Raw genomic sequence first — 18,512 nt, forward strand, 5'->3', positions numbered from 1 at the left:
TTTCAAGTTTTATTTTTACCACCAATATATTTTGACAAAAAATCAACTTTAAAGAAACAATTACTTTTGAAACATTTATTTATAAAAACAATCATTCAACAGTAAAGCACGACCCCGGCTTTAAAAAAGGAAAAATTCTTAAAGAAAAAGAAAAAGTACGGTAGTTTTAAAGTTTTAAACATTACTTATCAGAAAACTTGTTATGTACAAAAAGATGATTACTTTTTTCTTATAAGAATAAAGTGTAATGATTCTTGCAAAAGATTTAAATAAAGAAACAAAATGTTGAAACCTACAAAGTTCAACGAAAAAAAAAAAGCAAGAAAATATTTTTTTATATTTAATTTTTTTTTCGCAGCACAGCTGTTGGTAACACCGAAATAATGTTACGTCATAAAAGGTCCGGAATAAAACAGTTTACACGTCATAGTAAGAAAACACGAAAAACAATAAGAAAATGGCAATTTCACAACAGAGCAACAGGAATAACGTCATTGTTCACTTATGACATTGGTGACGTCATATTCAATTGTCGTGTTCTTGGAACATCTTGTGCATGAACGTCATTGTTGCGTCAATATTTTCCTCTTCCATTTCTCTAACGTCAGTGTTGTATACGTACCTGAAAAAAAAATATTTGAATTCAAAAAAAAAGTACATACATTTCATACAAGCAATAACATTTTTTTGCAATAACCTTAGCTTTTAAAGTTCGAATTCAATCGTACTGTGCTTAGCATTAATACAAAAACTACACAAAAAAAAACAGTGTGACGTAATTATGAAACTTGTAGAGGACAAAATGAAAAATTTTAGTGCAATAAGTTTTATTGCAAATATTTCTTCTACAAATTTCAGTGCAAAAACTTATCTTTCTTCTAAAGAAAAAAATATTTAGATGTATCTATAAAAAACTTTTCGATTTTTGAGTTTATTATTATAGTTAATTACTGCTTCACCAAGGTATACTTTCAAATGTTTTTTATATTTTTGTAACTTACATGACGTTCGTTGGTTTATATGTGAGGAAGAACAATCGGTTGCCTTGGTTACAAACCAGATCTGTATACCCGTCATAATTGAAATCACCAGTGGCAACAGGACCCACAAAACCGCTACCCCTGAATATCTGTAAAAACGTGTAAAATTATATGTAAAAATTTTAAATATATAATATTAAAAGTATCTTTAAAAGTAAAACTAAGTTTAGCAGATAATAAGTCATGAAAAAAGAAGATAAATTATCAACTTTCAAAAACAATCATCCTAATTTAAAACTACTAGTTACGTACTCTACAAAATTTATAAACTATAAAATATTTTGTAGATTCATACAATATAAATTTCATTTACATCAACAAAATATTTACCACGTGTTCGTTGTATTCCCAGTTAATAGAGTTTCTAGATTTTGGGGTGAGAACTTTAACGTATCCGTCTACATCTCCGCTTATAAGTATGAACGGTTTCTTCTTACTGTTTGATAGAAGTGTTCATTATTATGACGGTATAGTTCAAATGATACTGATTAAATAAAACTTAGCCGTCATCTAAACACAATTGTACAAAACACATGGTATGTTAGTGACACAAACTAAGTTGTGATTTTTTTTTTCGTACTTGGTTGTAAGTTAAGTACACAAACGTTCAAACATATAATAATAGATATATTTTTATACAAAATGATTATTTAATATAGAATTTAGAAATTTAATAACATAATATAATATTTACTGTTTTTTGGAAGGAAGTCAGCATAAAAAATATTTCATCTAAATACAAGTACTGTATTTAAACCAATAAAAACAAATTGCAATCATCCAGTGAAGCAGTGAGTCACATATTTTTTAAATGGAACATAAATAGCATAAAATTGATTTGAACTAAATATAAAACTTTTTCAAGTAAAATTTTAGATTTGTTAGCAACCTTCCAGTGAAGAAGTAGTCCCTGACAACGGGATGGAACGCCTGGATGTTGGTACCAGTGTTGTAGGGGCTGTCCGACATGGGGTCCCCTCCGTCCACTAGCTGGTGTCTTTTCCACTCCATATTCACCCAATCACATGGGATCTCGTATGCGTACAATGATGATCTCATTGATCCCACTCTGTTTATAAGTATTAAGAGTATTTGAAATCGCGGCTTAATCATAAACAGACATTATTTAATCGATTATTATTCTTGTTTGATAGATTGAAGACATTTTTTTTAGAAGTTTTATTATAATTACTTTGAAATTGTATTACACTATAATGTTTTAATTAATAAATTACACGATATTAGAAAGCCGAAAACTTTAAAAATATCTCTAAGTTAAATTCAAGTGTAAATAAATAAAAACTCTTTTAATGTTTCGTTGTTGTATTTAGCTTGAGTTTCAGCTTTTTTTAAAGTTAATATAATTAAATTACTAACTCTGACGTAGAAACGATGACGTCAGCTCTCCCGTCGGCGTTGACGTCAGCAATGTGAATGTTGAAGAATGATTCGTGATTTCCGACTATTTTCTCCCTAATCATATTTACGTTTGTCCAGTCGTCTTCATCTCCTTTGAATAATATTTGTTTGCAGATTTGTCAAATGTTTTTTTAGACCAATAATATTAACAATATTAATTTTATTGTAAAAAAACTTATTAAACAGTTAAATATCTTAAGAATTATTAAATCACAATTAAACTAAAAGTTCTGAAAAACTGTTTATTAAATGCATCAAGTTATAAGAGTAAGTTTGTTTGTACAATAAAAAACTTGAAACTAGTTACCTTGTACCCAGAGAGCGTACATTTTTTGTGAATGGTATCCAAGTGCGATGATGATCGTTTTAACTTTTTCTCCGAGTGGTACCTTCATCATTTTTGAAGTCTATATCTGGTCCTTTGTGATCTCATACATCTTCCACCTGTATAAGTTTGCTATCTTACTATTGATAAAAATTGTATTAAAATAGAAAATATATACTTGTATAGTTTATAGTTAAGTAAAGTGATATATTTAAAAGCATGGAAGAAAGAACATTTGTAGGTTTTTTAATGAAAAACACAAAAAATATTATATTTTTTTAAAACTAGAAAATGTATTGATTATTTTCTACAAATTTAAAATACTACGAATATCTAGCACTGTTAAATTTCACAACATACTTATTTGATTATTTTAAAAGTAGATATTTAAAAAACAAAATATTTTAAATCGCAAACTTCTGTCTGGTAATGAAAGCGGTTCCGGGGTTCTTGAACCAAACAAGTTGGCTCTCCTTGGGTCTCATGGTTTCTTCATTGGGAATTCCCCTGGTTCGAGAAGCCACGATGTCCGGCCATCCGTCCTGGTCCATGTCTTGCCAGTCCATACCGCTGTACGCGCAACTCTCGCATGACGCTACCACGTATTCCTCTCCTGTGACGTAATAATGATAAATTTAACGGCATATTGGTAATTACGATATCATATTCCGGTGAACAAAAAGCAGTTTGAAGTTAGCATTACAACCAAATAATATAAGAGTTTTGAGCTACAAGCATATATTTTTTTATTAAGTTTGTTAAATTGACTACGCATAAATAATATAAGTTCAATCTTTCCGTTTACCGACAGTTTTTTAAGAAAAATGTCTGTATAAAATAGAATAACGTTAAAATAATGAAAATAAAGAGTAAAAGAAAACTGTTGTACCAAAATATTTTAATAATTCCAACTAACCATCCCCATTTATTGGTAGGAGGACTATTTTACCTTCTGAACCTGAATTGAACCTGGTTGTTATCCACCAATAAGGAAGCTGAACGTTTGCCTTGTGTTCCGCTGTAAATATATATGTTGTTTTGTTATGTTTTATTATTGGAAGTATTTTGTAAAACGATATCATTTCAACTTAGTTTAATCATTAAAAGGGTTTTGACAATAGTCAAGTTTTTTGTTTATGTTTTATACTGAACACAGTATTTGTACTAAAAAATTAAAAGTAAAGCTAAAAACAGAAGTTAGTTTGTGTTTAAAAGGGAATTTAGGTTAAAGTTGTGTTTGAGTATTGAGAGTTATTACAGTTTCAATTTATTTACCTAAAGCTCGTAAATATCGTAATAAAACGTGATTATAAGATTAAATATTTTTCACGTAGCAATAAAAGTCAATTTTAAATAGTAATTAACTTATTTATGTAATTACTTTTATTGGCGAGTAATTAAAACAATTAAGAATGTTCAAACTAATAATAAACTTTATAACTTAATCTGAAGTTTAATTGAATACCTTTATTTTATTTTAGGTTTCAAACTGACATTCAACTTATTTACTTTTTTACTTTAAAAGCTATACGCTTAAAATCAATAAAATAAAACAGCTCATAATACAAGTTTTAATAACTGTTTTGTAATAAGTTTTATTAGCTTGTATAATAAATATAATAAACTAACGTAATACTTCGCCCATGTTCATTACGAAACCCTGATCAGAGTTTCCGATCAATTTGAAGTCTATATCAGGATTGTCGTGACCTATTACATTGGACAAATTTGAAAGTTGGCCCAGGTATGTTTGTCCGCCAATTTCGGTTGAATTGGTGAAGTGGACAGCTAGTGACATTTCGTTGGGCGAAGTTGGAATTGCCTGCAAAATTGTTTATTTATATGAATATATAGTTTTTTTTTTTTGATAAGAAATAACAGAAGGACGTAAATTACATAAGTTTTTATCCAAAAACTGCCAAACTATTTTTGTTTGAACAATAATTAAAAGCTATTATCAAGTTCAATGCTACATTAAAGTAAATAATGTGCTTTTCAATGTTTACTCTGTAAGTTAAACTAACACGCCTATTGTTCCAACACTAGCTAAGCTTAATTGGATAAAAGTTCAAAAATAGTTTTGAATTAAATTTTATATGTTTTACTAAGTTTTAAAAGTTTTTAAAAAGAATAGACGGAAAGTTAAATAATTCAATTATTTTTGAAATGTTCATATTTAACAGCATTAACTTTGAACTGTCTACAAAAAATTTAACAGAATATTTTAACACTGAGTGGAAAACCTAAAAAAATTTCCTATTATCTAAAACTTTAAATCAAAAGTCTTTTTTATCATTTTATAACAAGTTGTGGATGCTTTATACATACAAATACAGTAAAATTATAAAACTTGTTAACGAACTTATTGCATATTTATTACTTAATGTGCACAAACATTAATTTTTGTTTACAAATTTTAAATGAAAATAATACACTCCTACAAAAACTTTCGCTAACAAATGTTTTTCAATGTGTTATTCAAACTAACAAAAAACCGTTAAAATTTGTTCTAAAACTTTAAACAATTCTGATACTAGACTTTTTATAAGTGTTGCAAAATTTATTACTCTAGTGTACAAAATTTCTCTATTAAATTATGTGCACAAAAAAATTAGAATTTTAAATTTATTGTATTTTTTCAAAAACTCAACCAAAAAATTTTTTTTAATGTGTTTTTTAATAATAAAACAGCCATAAGTTTTTTTTTGTAAATTTCAAATAGTTTCTATCCTAAAATTTCAAAATATTGCAAAATTTTACTTATCTTAAAGTAAGCAAACATTTATACAAAATTTTATCAGTAATACTTCAACTTTATTAGTAAAACAAAATGTTGAGAAACACAGAGGTTGTTTACAAGGAAAATAAATGTTTAATTTCAAAGTACAAAAATTGACGTGTTTTTTGTATTTACACTTCTATCATAGCACAAAATTTCTGCAAAAATATTTACTCAAAAAATCACCAAAAATTGCTTGAGTTTTATGCTTACTTTATATTTTGACTATACAACTTTTTTTGAAGATTAATAAGTTTAAGCTTATTAAAATACGGTGTTTATTTTTAAAATTAATTGCTTTCAATATAATTTATAGCTTCATTACGTCAAGAGTTGATCATATTACTAAAATTAAATTTTGAATAAAGAATACTAAATATTTGATAAACAAAATATTGTATTTCCAGTTTTAAACACTAAAGTTTTAAGTAATTGATACTTTCAAAGTGTGTATGAACTATTAAATATTATATTAAGTACTTCTTTATGTCAATAAAATAACATACTAAAGTTAAAGTATGTAAAAACTTTATGACTTAGTTTTTTTTGATTATTTATTTATCGAAGAAGTGAATAATACGTCAATATTATATAGTATTTCAAATTGTCAACGTTGTATTTTTAGTTATAGATAAAAGATCATTTAGCTGGTCTGTGAAGAAAAATAACAAAATTGTTTGTAAATAAAACTTAAGATTGACTGAATTAAAAAATATATAAGTATTTCTTAATTTGTTCAAATATTCAATCAAAGTTTCAATTGTTAAGACATTATTTTAAGATTTTATAAATTTTTAAGTACTTTTTTAATCAAATAGTTAAACTTAAAAAATATACTAGTAAAAATAAGCAAATATATTTAAACTGGTATAAAGAATTTAAAGTTAATAGTTTCATACAATGTTTATCAATAAACTGTCAAAAAATCAACAAATTACTTTTTGTTTGATTATTAATTAAAAGCCATTGTCAAGTTCAACGTTAAATGTTTAAAAAAGTAAACAAGATTAAATATTTTATAAGTAAATAAGATAACTGAGAATGTATGTTTAAATAAAATCGAATTCTAAAACTATTGTGCAATCAGTACAAATTGTATATTATTACAAAAAGTTTCACGAAAAATTCAATACTCCTAGTTCCTTAACTTTACGGAAGTTTTAATAACTTATTTTATTACACGCTATTATAAGTTGAATAACCGTTGAGCTTGGATTGTATAAATAAAAAACAACAAAAAAGAGTAAAACTATATACTATGAATATAATTTTTAAGTATTTTATCTAACTCAATTAAAGTTGTATATAATTCTGTCTGTATTAAGAAACATTGAAAGCATATTGTGCACAGATAAATACACCCGAGAGAAATAGTTGTGTAATTTTTATTTTAAGTATATTATAAACAAAAATAATCTTTAGTAAACTATGTGTAAAGTCTTGAACGTTATACTAAATGTTTCATTTGTTTTTATGAAGATAAGTTACAACATCAAAAAGCCAGTCATGTGTCTTTAACACTTCCTCTAAAAAGTAAACAGTTTAATTTTTTTTGAGTTATACACATCCTGTTATCAGAAACACTTTAAAAAAATTTTATAGGTTGTAATGTCATATATAATTAATCAAACAAATTTGATCCGAAGTAAAAAATTTTACTAAAATCAAAGTTAAAGCCTTTTATGATAGTGCTATTGTGTTATTAACAGTGAGCTATGTTTAATTATTTTAATTAAACTTAGTGTACAATACTCTCAATATAAAAATATTATAAATAAACTTTCTCCAAATTTAAAGTTCAAAAGAACTTGCAAAATTGTTTTAAGAAATCTAAAGTTATCAAAAATTCTCATCCTGTATATTTAAAAGTTTTCTATTTATTTTTTTCAATTGATGATCTCGTTTGATTAAGTTCAAACGAGTGAAATATTGTTTTGTTAATAAAATTGAAAGTTTTGAATTGATCATTCTCCTTTTTATTATGTCGAGAACTTTTCTTGTGATGTATAAATAAAAAGTTTACAATATTTAAAAGTCAACAAAAATAGTTTTTGTATTAAACTTTGAAAAAGTTAATTATAACTCTCAGAAAAAACTACTATAAAGAACTATTACTGTTTTAAAAAACAATTTTGGAAAACTGTTTAAGAAGAAATCTCTAGCCAACGATGTATACCTTAGTTTTAAAACAATTTGTGTAAAATAATTAAAACGGAGTCTTTCTATAACAAATTCAGTACAAATTGACAGTAGTACTTATTAAATAACTATTTTACTGCAATTTTTCAGTTGTTATTATTTAAAAAATTAAAGTCAACAAAAAACTATTGCTGGTAAATATGTTTCGCCAAATAAAAACGTTTTCCATCCCAGGTTTAATTATATCTTAAATTTGTAAAAACTTTAAGTTTATACTAAATTTCTGGACGTTTTTTTTCTTAAGAAATAGTTTTGCTAAAATTTATTTAATTTTAAAGTTAAATTTAGATATTTCATTGTTACTAAAAGTGATAATGTTTCTTTTACATAGTTTACGCATATTAATAACTTGTGAAAAATTGTTTCTAAATTCAAGCAGTTCGATTTGATAACTCATAAATGACAATATCTTTAATAAATTCTTGAAAACCATAAGAAAATATTATTGGTTTTTTGTCACTTTAGCAACAAATCGATAAAGTTTAAGAAAAGTGGCAACTAATCAATATTTTTAATATTATACCTCTTCTGTGAACATTTTACTAAAATTACTTTGAAACTGACTGAAAAACAAATTACATAAACATTTATCTAGTGCAGTTTTTTATAACTTATATTTTTTTCTACCATTTTCACTACATAAAATTATTGCATTTAACACTGTTGTGTTTAAAAATAATCATTTTACGGGAATTTTTGTTCAAGTTAATTGACTTATTTGTATATTTACCAAGTTGTTCTTAAAATTCTAAACAAGCTTGAAAAAAAACTATAACATAGTTATAATTATTTTTAATGGTAGAGATCTATTAAAATGAAAAAATAAATTAAATACCTTAATTTTAATTACACTTATTAATAGCTTAATTACCTTCTTCAAAAAAATAAACTACTACAGTTGTTTTAGTTCAATTATATATTTGCCTTACAGTTACAGTTTATAATGTTTACAAAAAGTTAGATTCCTTTAACGAAATTTATTTCGTTTGGTTTATCTGCGATGAGTAAAAAATTTTCTTCATTATAGCTTTGATGGCTTAAAATAATACAGATAAAAAATATTAATACTTAAGATGAGAATAAATTTATTTTAAGTACTTTTTTATGATAAATAAATATTTCAAACAAAAATTATACATTGTTAGGCAAAATCTTTTTACAACAATTTCATTAATAAGCAGCACTAGCGCAAAGATTAACCTTAAAATAAATTTATAATAATATTAACCTAAATTTCATTCACCAAACTAAAAAGCTTTGCTGCTTTGATAAACTATTTGTAACTTTAGAATTAATTAAATATAAGTAACATACTTTATTGATTTTAAACAAAACAAAGACCTTTTTTATCGAGAATTCAAAAAGCATTATTCAAACAAATATAACAACATTTTATTTAAGTTGGAGTAGAAAACTATCAAGTTACCTTCACAAGGAAAGGTTGTCCTGGCAACTTGACCTGACTGACCAGTCTCGCCCTCATCTGTTGGTCCCTAAGTGACGCGTAATCGTCACTCGTCTCCTCTGCTCCCCACAGGGGCCACGCAATCGACTGTGACGTCACAAGGAGTATGGCTATGACGTATGAAAGTAACATATTTGATTATCTATAACTGTTGTAAGTTGTTTTTAAGTTTTAATGACATTTTAATTTATTGGCTAAAGTCTTGATTTGGTTAGTTTTCAGATTTCATTCAATTACAGCAATTTTATACAAAAGACTTAATTCAATAAACAAAAACTTTTTACAACATAAAACCAAATACAAGGTTCGTCTGTAAATTAAACACTCACACCTTCACAGTGGCGAGTTGATTTGATTAAATAAAAATTGTGTCAAAATTTGTGTATTTATCATGATTTTACACCACGTGACCCGCCAATCACCTTTTCATCGAACAGCCAATCACAATCCAGCATTCAATTGGAGGCCGGTGAGCTATAGTAACCTTGCCAAATGTGTGGGGTGACGGAAATTATTCGGTGATGCGGCCGGCTTCTTATGACGTCATAAAGCCCTTTATTACCCGATATAAGTCTCAAAAAAGTACTCGTGAAACTTTGAAAGGTTTCGAGAAAATATTTCGAAATAATTTAATGTTTTAGAAGTCTAATTAACACAAATATAATACTTAACTCTTATACTAGAAGTTAGTTTATTATATTTACTTTTTTATCATTGAGTATATCGTGAATACAAGCTAAAATGTTTAAAACACACATACATTATTTTTATGAAGAAAATACTATGCTTTGAATAATGCTTCCGACTTGCACTAATTTATTTTACTCAACTGTCTGACTCAAAATGTTTACTTCAATGAATATTTCTAAAAAACTTTATATTTAGGATTCAAAATATTTGAAGACAGTAAGCTTTGTTACAACTCTTTTCACTAAGTTTTTTGAAATGTTACTTTTCACAATTCAAAACTATAGTGATACTAACTAGAAAAAAAAAGAGTTGTTCAGTTTAATATATACTTTTTGTTTACGTAATAACTTCATTTTCAATTATTTTCATGTGTTTTTTTAACACATGCTTATATATCCGTTACTGATAAAAATTGATAGTTTATAAATAAAAGTTTCTTAATTCTTTCTGTATATAACAGTACTTAGATTTCCGTAATTTAAATATTGTTTTTAGATTATCAAAGAGGATATAAATATCACCTGATGTTTGAATATAATTGAACATTTAATTATTATTTATTAAAATAAAAACATTAAAGCTTAAGGTTCATTGCATGCCTAAACGTTTGAGTTTGAACAGCAAAACATGAAACTTTCTTCCAATGAAATATTTAGGGTTACATTATTACACTTTCTTTAGAAATTTTCGATCAATAAAAAAACCTCAATTTTTCTTGTTGCACACGGAAAATGAAAATAAACTTTTCAAAAATAATCATGGTAGTTTTTTTAGGGAAAGTTTTTAAAAAAACTTATATACTTTATCTTATGTTACCAAAAAAACTTAATTATTGTATAGAAAACATAAATACTTTTAGTTTTTGAATTAATTAACACATAATTTTTATTCAAAGCTCAGAATATAAATTCAGTAATCTGAATAAAACACAAAATTTTTAAAAAATTGTTTTTTTCATTTTACTATTTACTTATTCCGTAAACTATCAGAAAATGTCAATATTAAAAAAACTTCATTGTACTTTAAAACAACAAAACATGGTAAAAAAGTCACTAAAACTAATTTCTTTATAATTAAAACTAATAAATACAAAATATTTACCTCTGAAAAAAAGCTTAAGAAATTGTTTTGCATTCATTAAAAAAAAATTTTGTCGAAGCACCTACGAAAAACAAATTAAAATGTCAAACAAATGTACAAGACAGGATTAGTCAAACGGTTGTAATTTAACATATTGAAGTCGCAAAACATATGGACCGCAAAAATATCGCATTTGTTTCGTCATAAAGAAACATTGTTAACGATTTTGACGAGAAAATTTTCAAGATTATCTCGTTCTCATTAAAAGTAAAGACTGTTCTAAACTAAATATCTGAGATGAAACGTTTTTGCCTTATTTAAACGAAAATTATCTTGTTTTGAAAGTAATAGTTAGTTTTAAATTGATAACATAACCGCTCTAATTGCTATTCTGTAAACTTACATTATTTATGTACTTTATAGGATTATAACAAGTTTATAAAATTCTAATTAATATTTTAAACTTAAAATTTAAAATCTGATTTAAAGAATTAGATTACTGCAAATAGTTATTACATAATTTCTTTAAACTTGTTTTCTTAAAATCCTCATAAACAAATATTTGAACACTTTTTTTTTAACTAATTGCTTTATACGAATACTAGTTTACAACTTTATAATGTGCAATAAAACTTTATTGAAAATATTGCTACTTAAACAACTATTCTAATTGTTTTACTAGAATCATGTGCAAGCAAAAAAATATAATTAAGTCTTGAACAAAACAACATTGTAACTTTCTAATTAGTGGTTTTTATAACGGCTGTTAGAACAACACTGTTTTTATTTTCAGTTGTTTAACTTTTAAAAACTCTTTATTTTTAGTGGATTATAAAACATTTTCATTCTACAATTATCTTTTGTTAAGCTTATTAAGAAATACTTTGAAGTTATCTGCATTTAAATCAATTAAACATGCAAAAAAAACAAAATTCTATGCTTGAACTTTAGTAACCTTACTACTAGTGACCTACAGTAACCTCTACGATACGTCATTTCGTGAATCGAGGAAACAGCTTTAGTGACGCAAAAGAAGACCAACGACACACCATTTTGAATATATATGGTAATAGTTAAGTTTAATATTTTTTTTTGCTTATCAAAACGTTTTTTTTTTTTGGATATAAAAATTATTACGTTTCGAATAAGTACAAAGATAAGGTTAAAACAAAAAATATTACAAAAAAATAAAACTCACGTAGCAAAGATTTGCTGAGCTTAGCAACATTTGTTTAATAAAATATTAAATAAAACTCGTTAAAAAGCGTTTAGCAAAATATCTTTATATCATTTTTACAGAACATTTTAATGCTTTGTAGCTATCAAGCTTCAAACATAAAAATATTTGATCTGCTAATTAAAAAACATAAGAAAACGTTCATTGTTATATCTTTAAAAAAAATTTGCTTGATAACACTACTAAACAAATTTTACTTGTTTAAGTTTAAAAACAACTCTTTAACATGTTTACTGAGCGAAATTAGTAAGTAATACTAACTGAATTGTACTTTATACAAATTGTAAATTCTGTACAAGTAACTTATATACGTAGGCAACTGCTTAACAATGCGTATTTTTTAGATTTTAAAATAAGAAATAAAATAAACATTTTAATTTGTTTAAAAACAGTCAGTAAAGCCCAACTTCATATTTTTTATTAGTTTGAAACTGTTGATGTATAAATTTAAACATATTTTTGCGACCTAATTAATTAAAGAGTTTACACTAAACATTATTGTTTGTAATTAATTACATTACGTATATATGTCTCAAATTTATATAGATATTTTTCTCTTGAATGGTATAGTGCATCGTTATTTATTTTATATACTAAACTAATTTTTTTTATAGCTTAATCGAAAAATGTTTTAATTCTAGGTTTATGTAAAAATGAAACAATTTAAATTGTCGACGATTTTTGATAATAGCGATTTACAAATGATTGTAAAGATTATTGCACAAACACTTGGTACAGGAAGCTTTATTACGTCACATAAAGCATTGCAGCTATTCAATGGTGATTAAAATTGAGGTTGTAAACAAATACTGCGGTTTAATTTGGAATGACGTCAACTTGCTTAATTTAACTATTTATATAAAATTTTCTTTAATTTTAAATTAAACCCAATTTAAAAAATATTAAAAACAAAACTACTTAGTTTTTTTCTACTGGTTATAGTTCTCTTCTTTTAGTTACATTAAAAACAATAATACATAATATGTTGTTAAACAATATATAAGAAATTTTTTACAAAAGTTAAAAATAATTTGTTGTTAATGCTTTTGTTTTAGTTTTTAGAGTATAAAAAGAACTGTTTAATTTTTTTATAAATAAAAAGCTAAATCTGAACCAATGATTAAGTTTGCTGCACAACAAATAAAAATATAAATACTAGCAATGCATATATGTGCAAAACTTTAAAACGTAAAAAGAAATACTGCACAAACTAATGTGTAACATTTTACAATTAACCAAACTTGCACACTTATTTTGTACAAAAGCATGAACTTTTTTGTGTTACTAATAAAACGTTTTCCTTTTTATTAAAACAAAAACTGTTGAAATATTTTCCTCATAATAAGCTGAACTCAAGCAGAACTCTGAAGCAGTTTTACAACCGCGAAAAAGCAGGAATATTCTCAATAAAAACGTGAAAAACATTTTCCATCGTTCAAAGTCCACATTTTTTTTCGACATAAAATTTCGTGCATACTTTCAAGGCTGCACGAGGCTTTATGACGTAACATTGTGAGCGTAAACACGAGTGAAAAAAATATTTTTTTTAGCTTGTGTTAATATGCCTGAAATTGAATGCAAACAATAATTTTCTGCTCGATTGAGTGAACTCATAAATAAGCTTGAAAATTAAGACACTTTACTTTAAAATACAAATATATCTTGTGGTTTTTGCAAAGTATATGTTGTTTTAACAATTGAAGTTGCGTTTCTAAAACTGTTCTGTATTTTCAAAGAATAAGTACATACTTAAAATATGGCTTATATATTTCAAAAAATAAACATTTTGTTAGCTTAAACTATTCTTTTCGGACAGCAATTGAATGCTACAGAATTTTTTTTTGTAAAAGATTAAATATTTACTTATTTAAGTTGAACCTTATCCACAAAGTAAACACTATAAGTACTGTGTATTCTTTCTTAATTAAGTTTAATTAAGAACAAATATTCTAAATGCTTATGAGCTTTTCTTTCAAATTTTTTGATTAACCTGTAATAAAAAGTCACAGAAAATTATTATTGTGTCCTAGACTAATTTATGAAATTTTTGTTATATATACAATTTTGTTTTTGTATGCAAAATAAATACAATTTATACAAACCGTTTATATTAAATATAAAATTAATTATAATCATTTAGAAGTTTTTATTTGCTTTATTTTTTACGAATATTTCTGTAAAAAACATTTAACGTCTTTCAAACTTGTATTGTTATTTTTATTGAACAACTAATTGGTCAGAGGACCTAGTGGACGATAAAGAATTTTCGTTATCGAGTCATACACCAATAAAACCATCATATCCGAGTAAAAACAAAAGTTGCTCATTTTCAATGTCAATTTTCTTAAGTTTTTACTCATAATATTTAAAGGCTTGTGTGTAAAATAAAAATTGAACACCTTTGTAAAAAAAAGATTTAAAAAAAGTTAACATTGAAGTAAAACTGTAAAATTTGATATTAAGATTAAAGTATTTTAATTGATTAATTTTATAATATTTGATAAAATACTTTATTTAAGATTTGTATGCGTACTGTCTGAATTTTTCACAAAGTCTGCAAATTTGTTTATTTTTATTATCTGATAAAAACAAACAAACTTCAGATAAGAAATTGCAACTAGGCTATTTGGAATCACGTTTGTTAATTGTTTATTTAAAACTATTTCGCAACATAAAGTACAATTAACACGAAAAAAATTATATTAGACTAAACTTATGACATTTATTTCTTGTTTGCATAAATAAAATAAATAAACAAGAAAATGTTGATTTTGTGTTTTTGTTTTTGAGTACATAACCTTGTTTTTTCAAGTAAATCTGCTCGAAAATTTGAACATTAATTTATTTTAAAATAATTAGGATTTTTAAACGAAGACGGTTTACTAAAGTTAACTTTTTTTAGTTTTCTGTCTTAAAGTAAAACATATTTGTACATAGTAACCCTCGTTTTATTCAAAAACGTTTGATAACACTATTGTAGTTTTTTATAAACTTAAACTAATTTTTCAGTTTATTGAAGTATTAACTAAATTAAACTGCTAAATCCAAATTAAGTACATACTTTTATAAATATCCTCGACAAATTCAAATATATATCAAAACTTAAAAAATAAGTTTAGTTTATTTAGAGTCTACTATTAAAATAGAATAAACTAAAATTTGTAAATAAACAAAGGCTTTAGGTTTTGATCACTCTGTTTAAAAAATAGAGTTAGTTAAGTAAAAAATATCATTAAAATTTAACTTTTAGTAATGATGGAACAGCTCTCAGGTCAGATGATTTGACAATGGTTGCAAACATGATGGATTTCTTTCTGCTGCGGTTAAGAATTCAAAATATTCTATGTGTTGTGTTTAGTGACCAACATAAAAAGTTTTTTTTATTTAAAAGAGGTTCCAATAGTGCTTTTTGTTTTGCAAAAAAACAAAAGTTATTAAAAAATTAAAAAAACACGAAAATATAAATCTAGTTAAAAAGCTTTTTATGTTATCAAAAATCAAAAAGACTAGTGAATGAGTTTATAAAAAGTTAATTTCTAAAAAGTTAATAAAAAGGTAAATTATTTGATTTCAAAAGTAAAGCAGCTATGAGTATTTAACAATTACTTTTATTTTAAACTAATATAGTATTAAAGTAGGTGAACTCAAAACAAAATCCTCAAAGTTCTGTAGAAGCATAAGTTTAGTTATAACTTATTTCAGAATAACATTCTTTATTCGATATCAAAATATTATAAACATCAAACTGTATCCATGGTGTGTCACTCGATAGCTGAAACCTTTTTTTAGTACACCAGATTCTTAAACCAAACTTTTTTAGTGCTTATATTTTATTTTTCAATAGATATTATAAAATAGTTTTATAGTTCTTCTTTTTTATTAAATTGTACATAAACATAGATTTTTAATAATGTTTTAAAACACATATATCTTTTTTTTAGAGTCTAACTTTAATCAAAGTATATTTTTTTGCTAAAAATACCAAGATATTATGCGTTATTCATGGAGTTTTAATAGCTTGAAAGTATAAAAGTTTAAACTTTTTTAAAGAAATTGGTATAGTAAAGAACTTAAATGAACTATATTTGCTTTAATTAGTGCTTATGATTATTTCTTATATAAAAAATTTTAAGTAACGAACATATTTTAGTCATAATACGCAAAAGTCTGACAGTTTATAGTTTGTTGAACGACAATAAAGACGCTCAAAACATTAAATTAAAATTAAAAGACCTGGTGCACAAAGAACCTTTCGGTTATCGAACACTTTGGATACCTTTTAACGTCTTGTCCAGGACAATGTTTTTTGTTTATAATTTTTTAATTTAAAAAGATTATTGTGCTACATCAAGATCGAAAGACCTTAAGTAGTTTAAGTCAAAATTTTTATTTTGACAAAAGTCTCAATGCTCAGTTTTTATTTATATCTACTTAAAATTTTAAATAAATAAAACTGTATTGTTATGTCTATGGACTATTTTAAGTTAAAAGAGCTTTATGAAAAAAAAAAGTTAACCATCTGATCGAGACAAAGTTTATAATAAATAAAATAATGTTAATAGAACATTTGTTACTCAACAGTCAAGAAATTTTACCGTGGTATGAATAATATTTAATTACTAGTGTAACAGTAATCGCCATATTTTGACTGTTTGAAAACCTAGTGGTTGTAAATAATTTTGTTTATTACAACTAGATATTTAGGCAACTTGTTTTGAAAAATTGAGAAAAATTTAAACATTTTTAAAATGTTATGTTTAATAACGATTTTATTTGAAAATAGATTTTAATGTAGCCAAAAAATTTTGACCAAATGTTATCCATACCACTGTTTATTAAATAAATATATCTTTCTTTGTTGAGTTTATTCACAAACTAATACAAGAATGATAAAGTCTGTAACACAAAACATAACTAAAACTAGGTAAATACTTCTACATCTCCCCCCAGATTTTATCTACTAAGGAGATAAAACGTCACATTTACCTAGAAAAACAAAATTTTTTTTTAAACAATTTGTTACAACTTAAACGCATTTTTCAGGTCTAAAATTCAACGAAATTAAACTCAAAAAGACAAAAACATTTCAAAAATTACGATTAACTTAGTTCACTAATAAATGATTTGTTAAAACAAACTACAACTTAAACAAACAAACTGTAACAAAAAAGTTGAGACTTAATCTTTACTTTTCTTCACTCAGTTGCTGAATGCAAGTATTTAAAAACTTAATTGCTTCACCGATTCGAACTTTTCAGCTTTGAAGAACGAAACCACACGTCATTCATCTAACCATCTTGACACTTCACTTCATTTGCTGATAAACACCTTTATCATATTTTCGGCTTTAAACAAAGTAGAAGGTGCATTACTGATAGCATTTAACAGTGACGAAATACTGCTACACTTATTTTCCAAATACTCGATACTAACCAACAGTTCGAATTTTTGAAAGTCAATCTCTGCGTCCTCATCCAAGATCATTTTGAACAGATGGTTGTTAGACTAGTCTGCTGCAAAGTCAACTACAAACTTTAGGACGTCACCATTGGACTTGGACTGAAACTCATTCATTAGACCATAAAACATTAATTTACAGTGAACATTCCAACTAACAATAAATGAATATCAGCAACATCGGTGGCACAAAGTTTTTGAAGAGCATCGTAAAGTCTTACACTGAAACGCTGCAAATAATCCGATAATTTCACACACTCATCCCGGACACATTGTTGTTCGCAGTAAACTTTAGCTGTCTGTTTGCTTTTCTGTAGAAAATATAAGTCAAGAAAACATAGATAAAAGCAAATCTGAGCCATTCCAGTTCAACATCAATTTCGAAGAAAACCATTAGTACAGAAGGAAATTACACAATGCTTCACAAAAAAATCTTCCTTCTATAAAAACAAAGAACATTAAAACTTTTCTTGACATCTTTTTCTCAACCTTACAGAAAAGACAAACTTTTACAGTGGTATGTTTGCCTTTCTCAGATAAGGGGTACTGCTTATAGATTTGCAAACAGGAGGGGTATATCTTCTCAGAAACTTACGATTTTGAGCAGTTAAGCGACCTGATCCATCAACTTTGACAACACATTGATGGCAGTCCTTCACTTCCACCACCACTCCACTATTCCCCCACTTGCTAGGAAAGTTACCTGTTCGATTTAGTATCACGACATGATCACCGCAATTCAGTGGTGGCAACGATTTTGTGTTCTCACTTATATTTTCGAGAGACTTAACAAAACAAATACTGAGAGATTCTTCCTTTTT

General features: G+C 25.6%; 1 protein-coding gene across 1 annotated transcript; it reads right to left on the bottom strand.

Moving 5' to 3' along the window:
• Positions 1 to 525: 525 nt before the first annotated feature.
• On the bottom strand, positions 526 to 9,359 carry LOC145847795 (uncharacterized). Its single transcript, XM_082953715.1, has 10 exons — positions 9,189 to 9,359; positions 4,414 to 4,606; positions 3,701 to 3,802; positions 3,198 to 3,397; positions 2,767 to 2,848; positions 2,418 to 2,550; positions 1,930 to 2,109; positions 1,371 to 1,476; positions 1,002 to 1,129; positions 526 to 622 (listed from the first exon to the last, which is right to left on the bottom strand). Exons 1-10 carry the CDS (start codon positions 9,357 to 9,359, stop codon positions 526 to 528), a joined length of 1,392 nt encoding a protein of 463 aa, XP_082809841.1.
• Between the last annotated feature and the right edge of the window lie 9,153 nt (positions 9,360 to 18,512).

This window comes from Thalia democratica, unplaced genomic scaffold (assembly GCF_965202585.1).
Source record: "Thalia democratica unplaced genomic scaffold, ktThaDemo2.hap1.1 HAP1_SCAFFOLD_1097, whole genome shotgun sequence".
In the NCBI taxonomy this organism is placed as follows: domain Eukaryota; kingdom Metazoa; phylum Chordata; class Thaliacea; order Salpida; family Salpidae; genus Thalia; species Thalia democratica.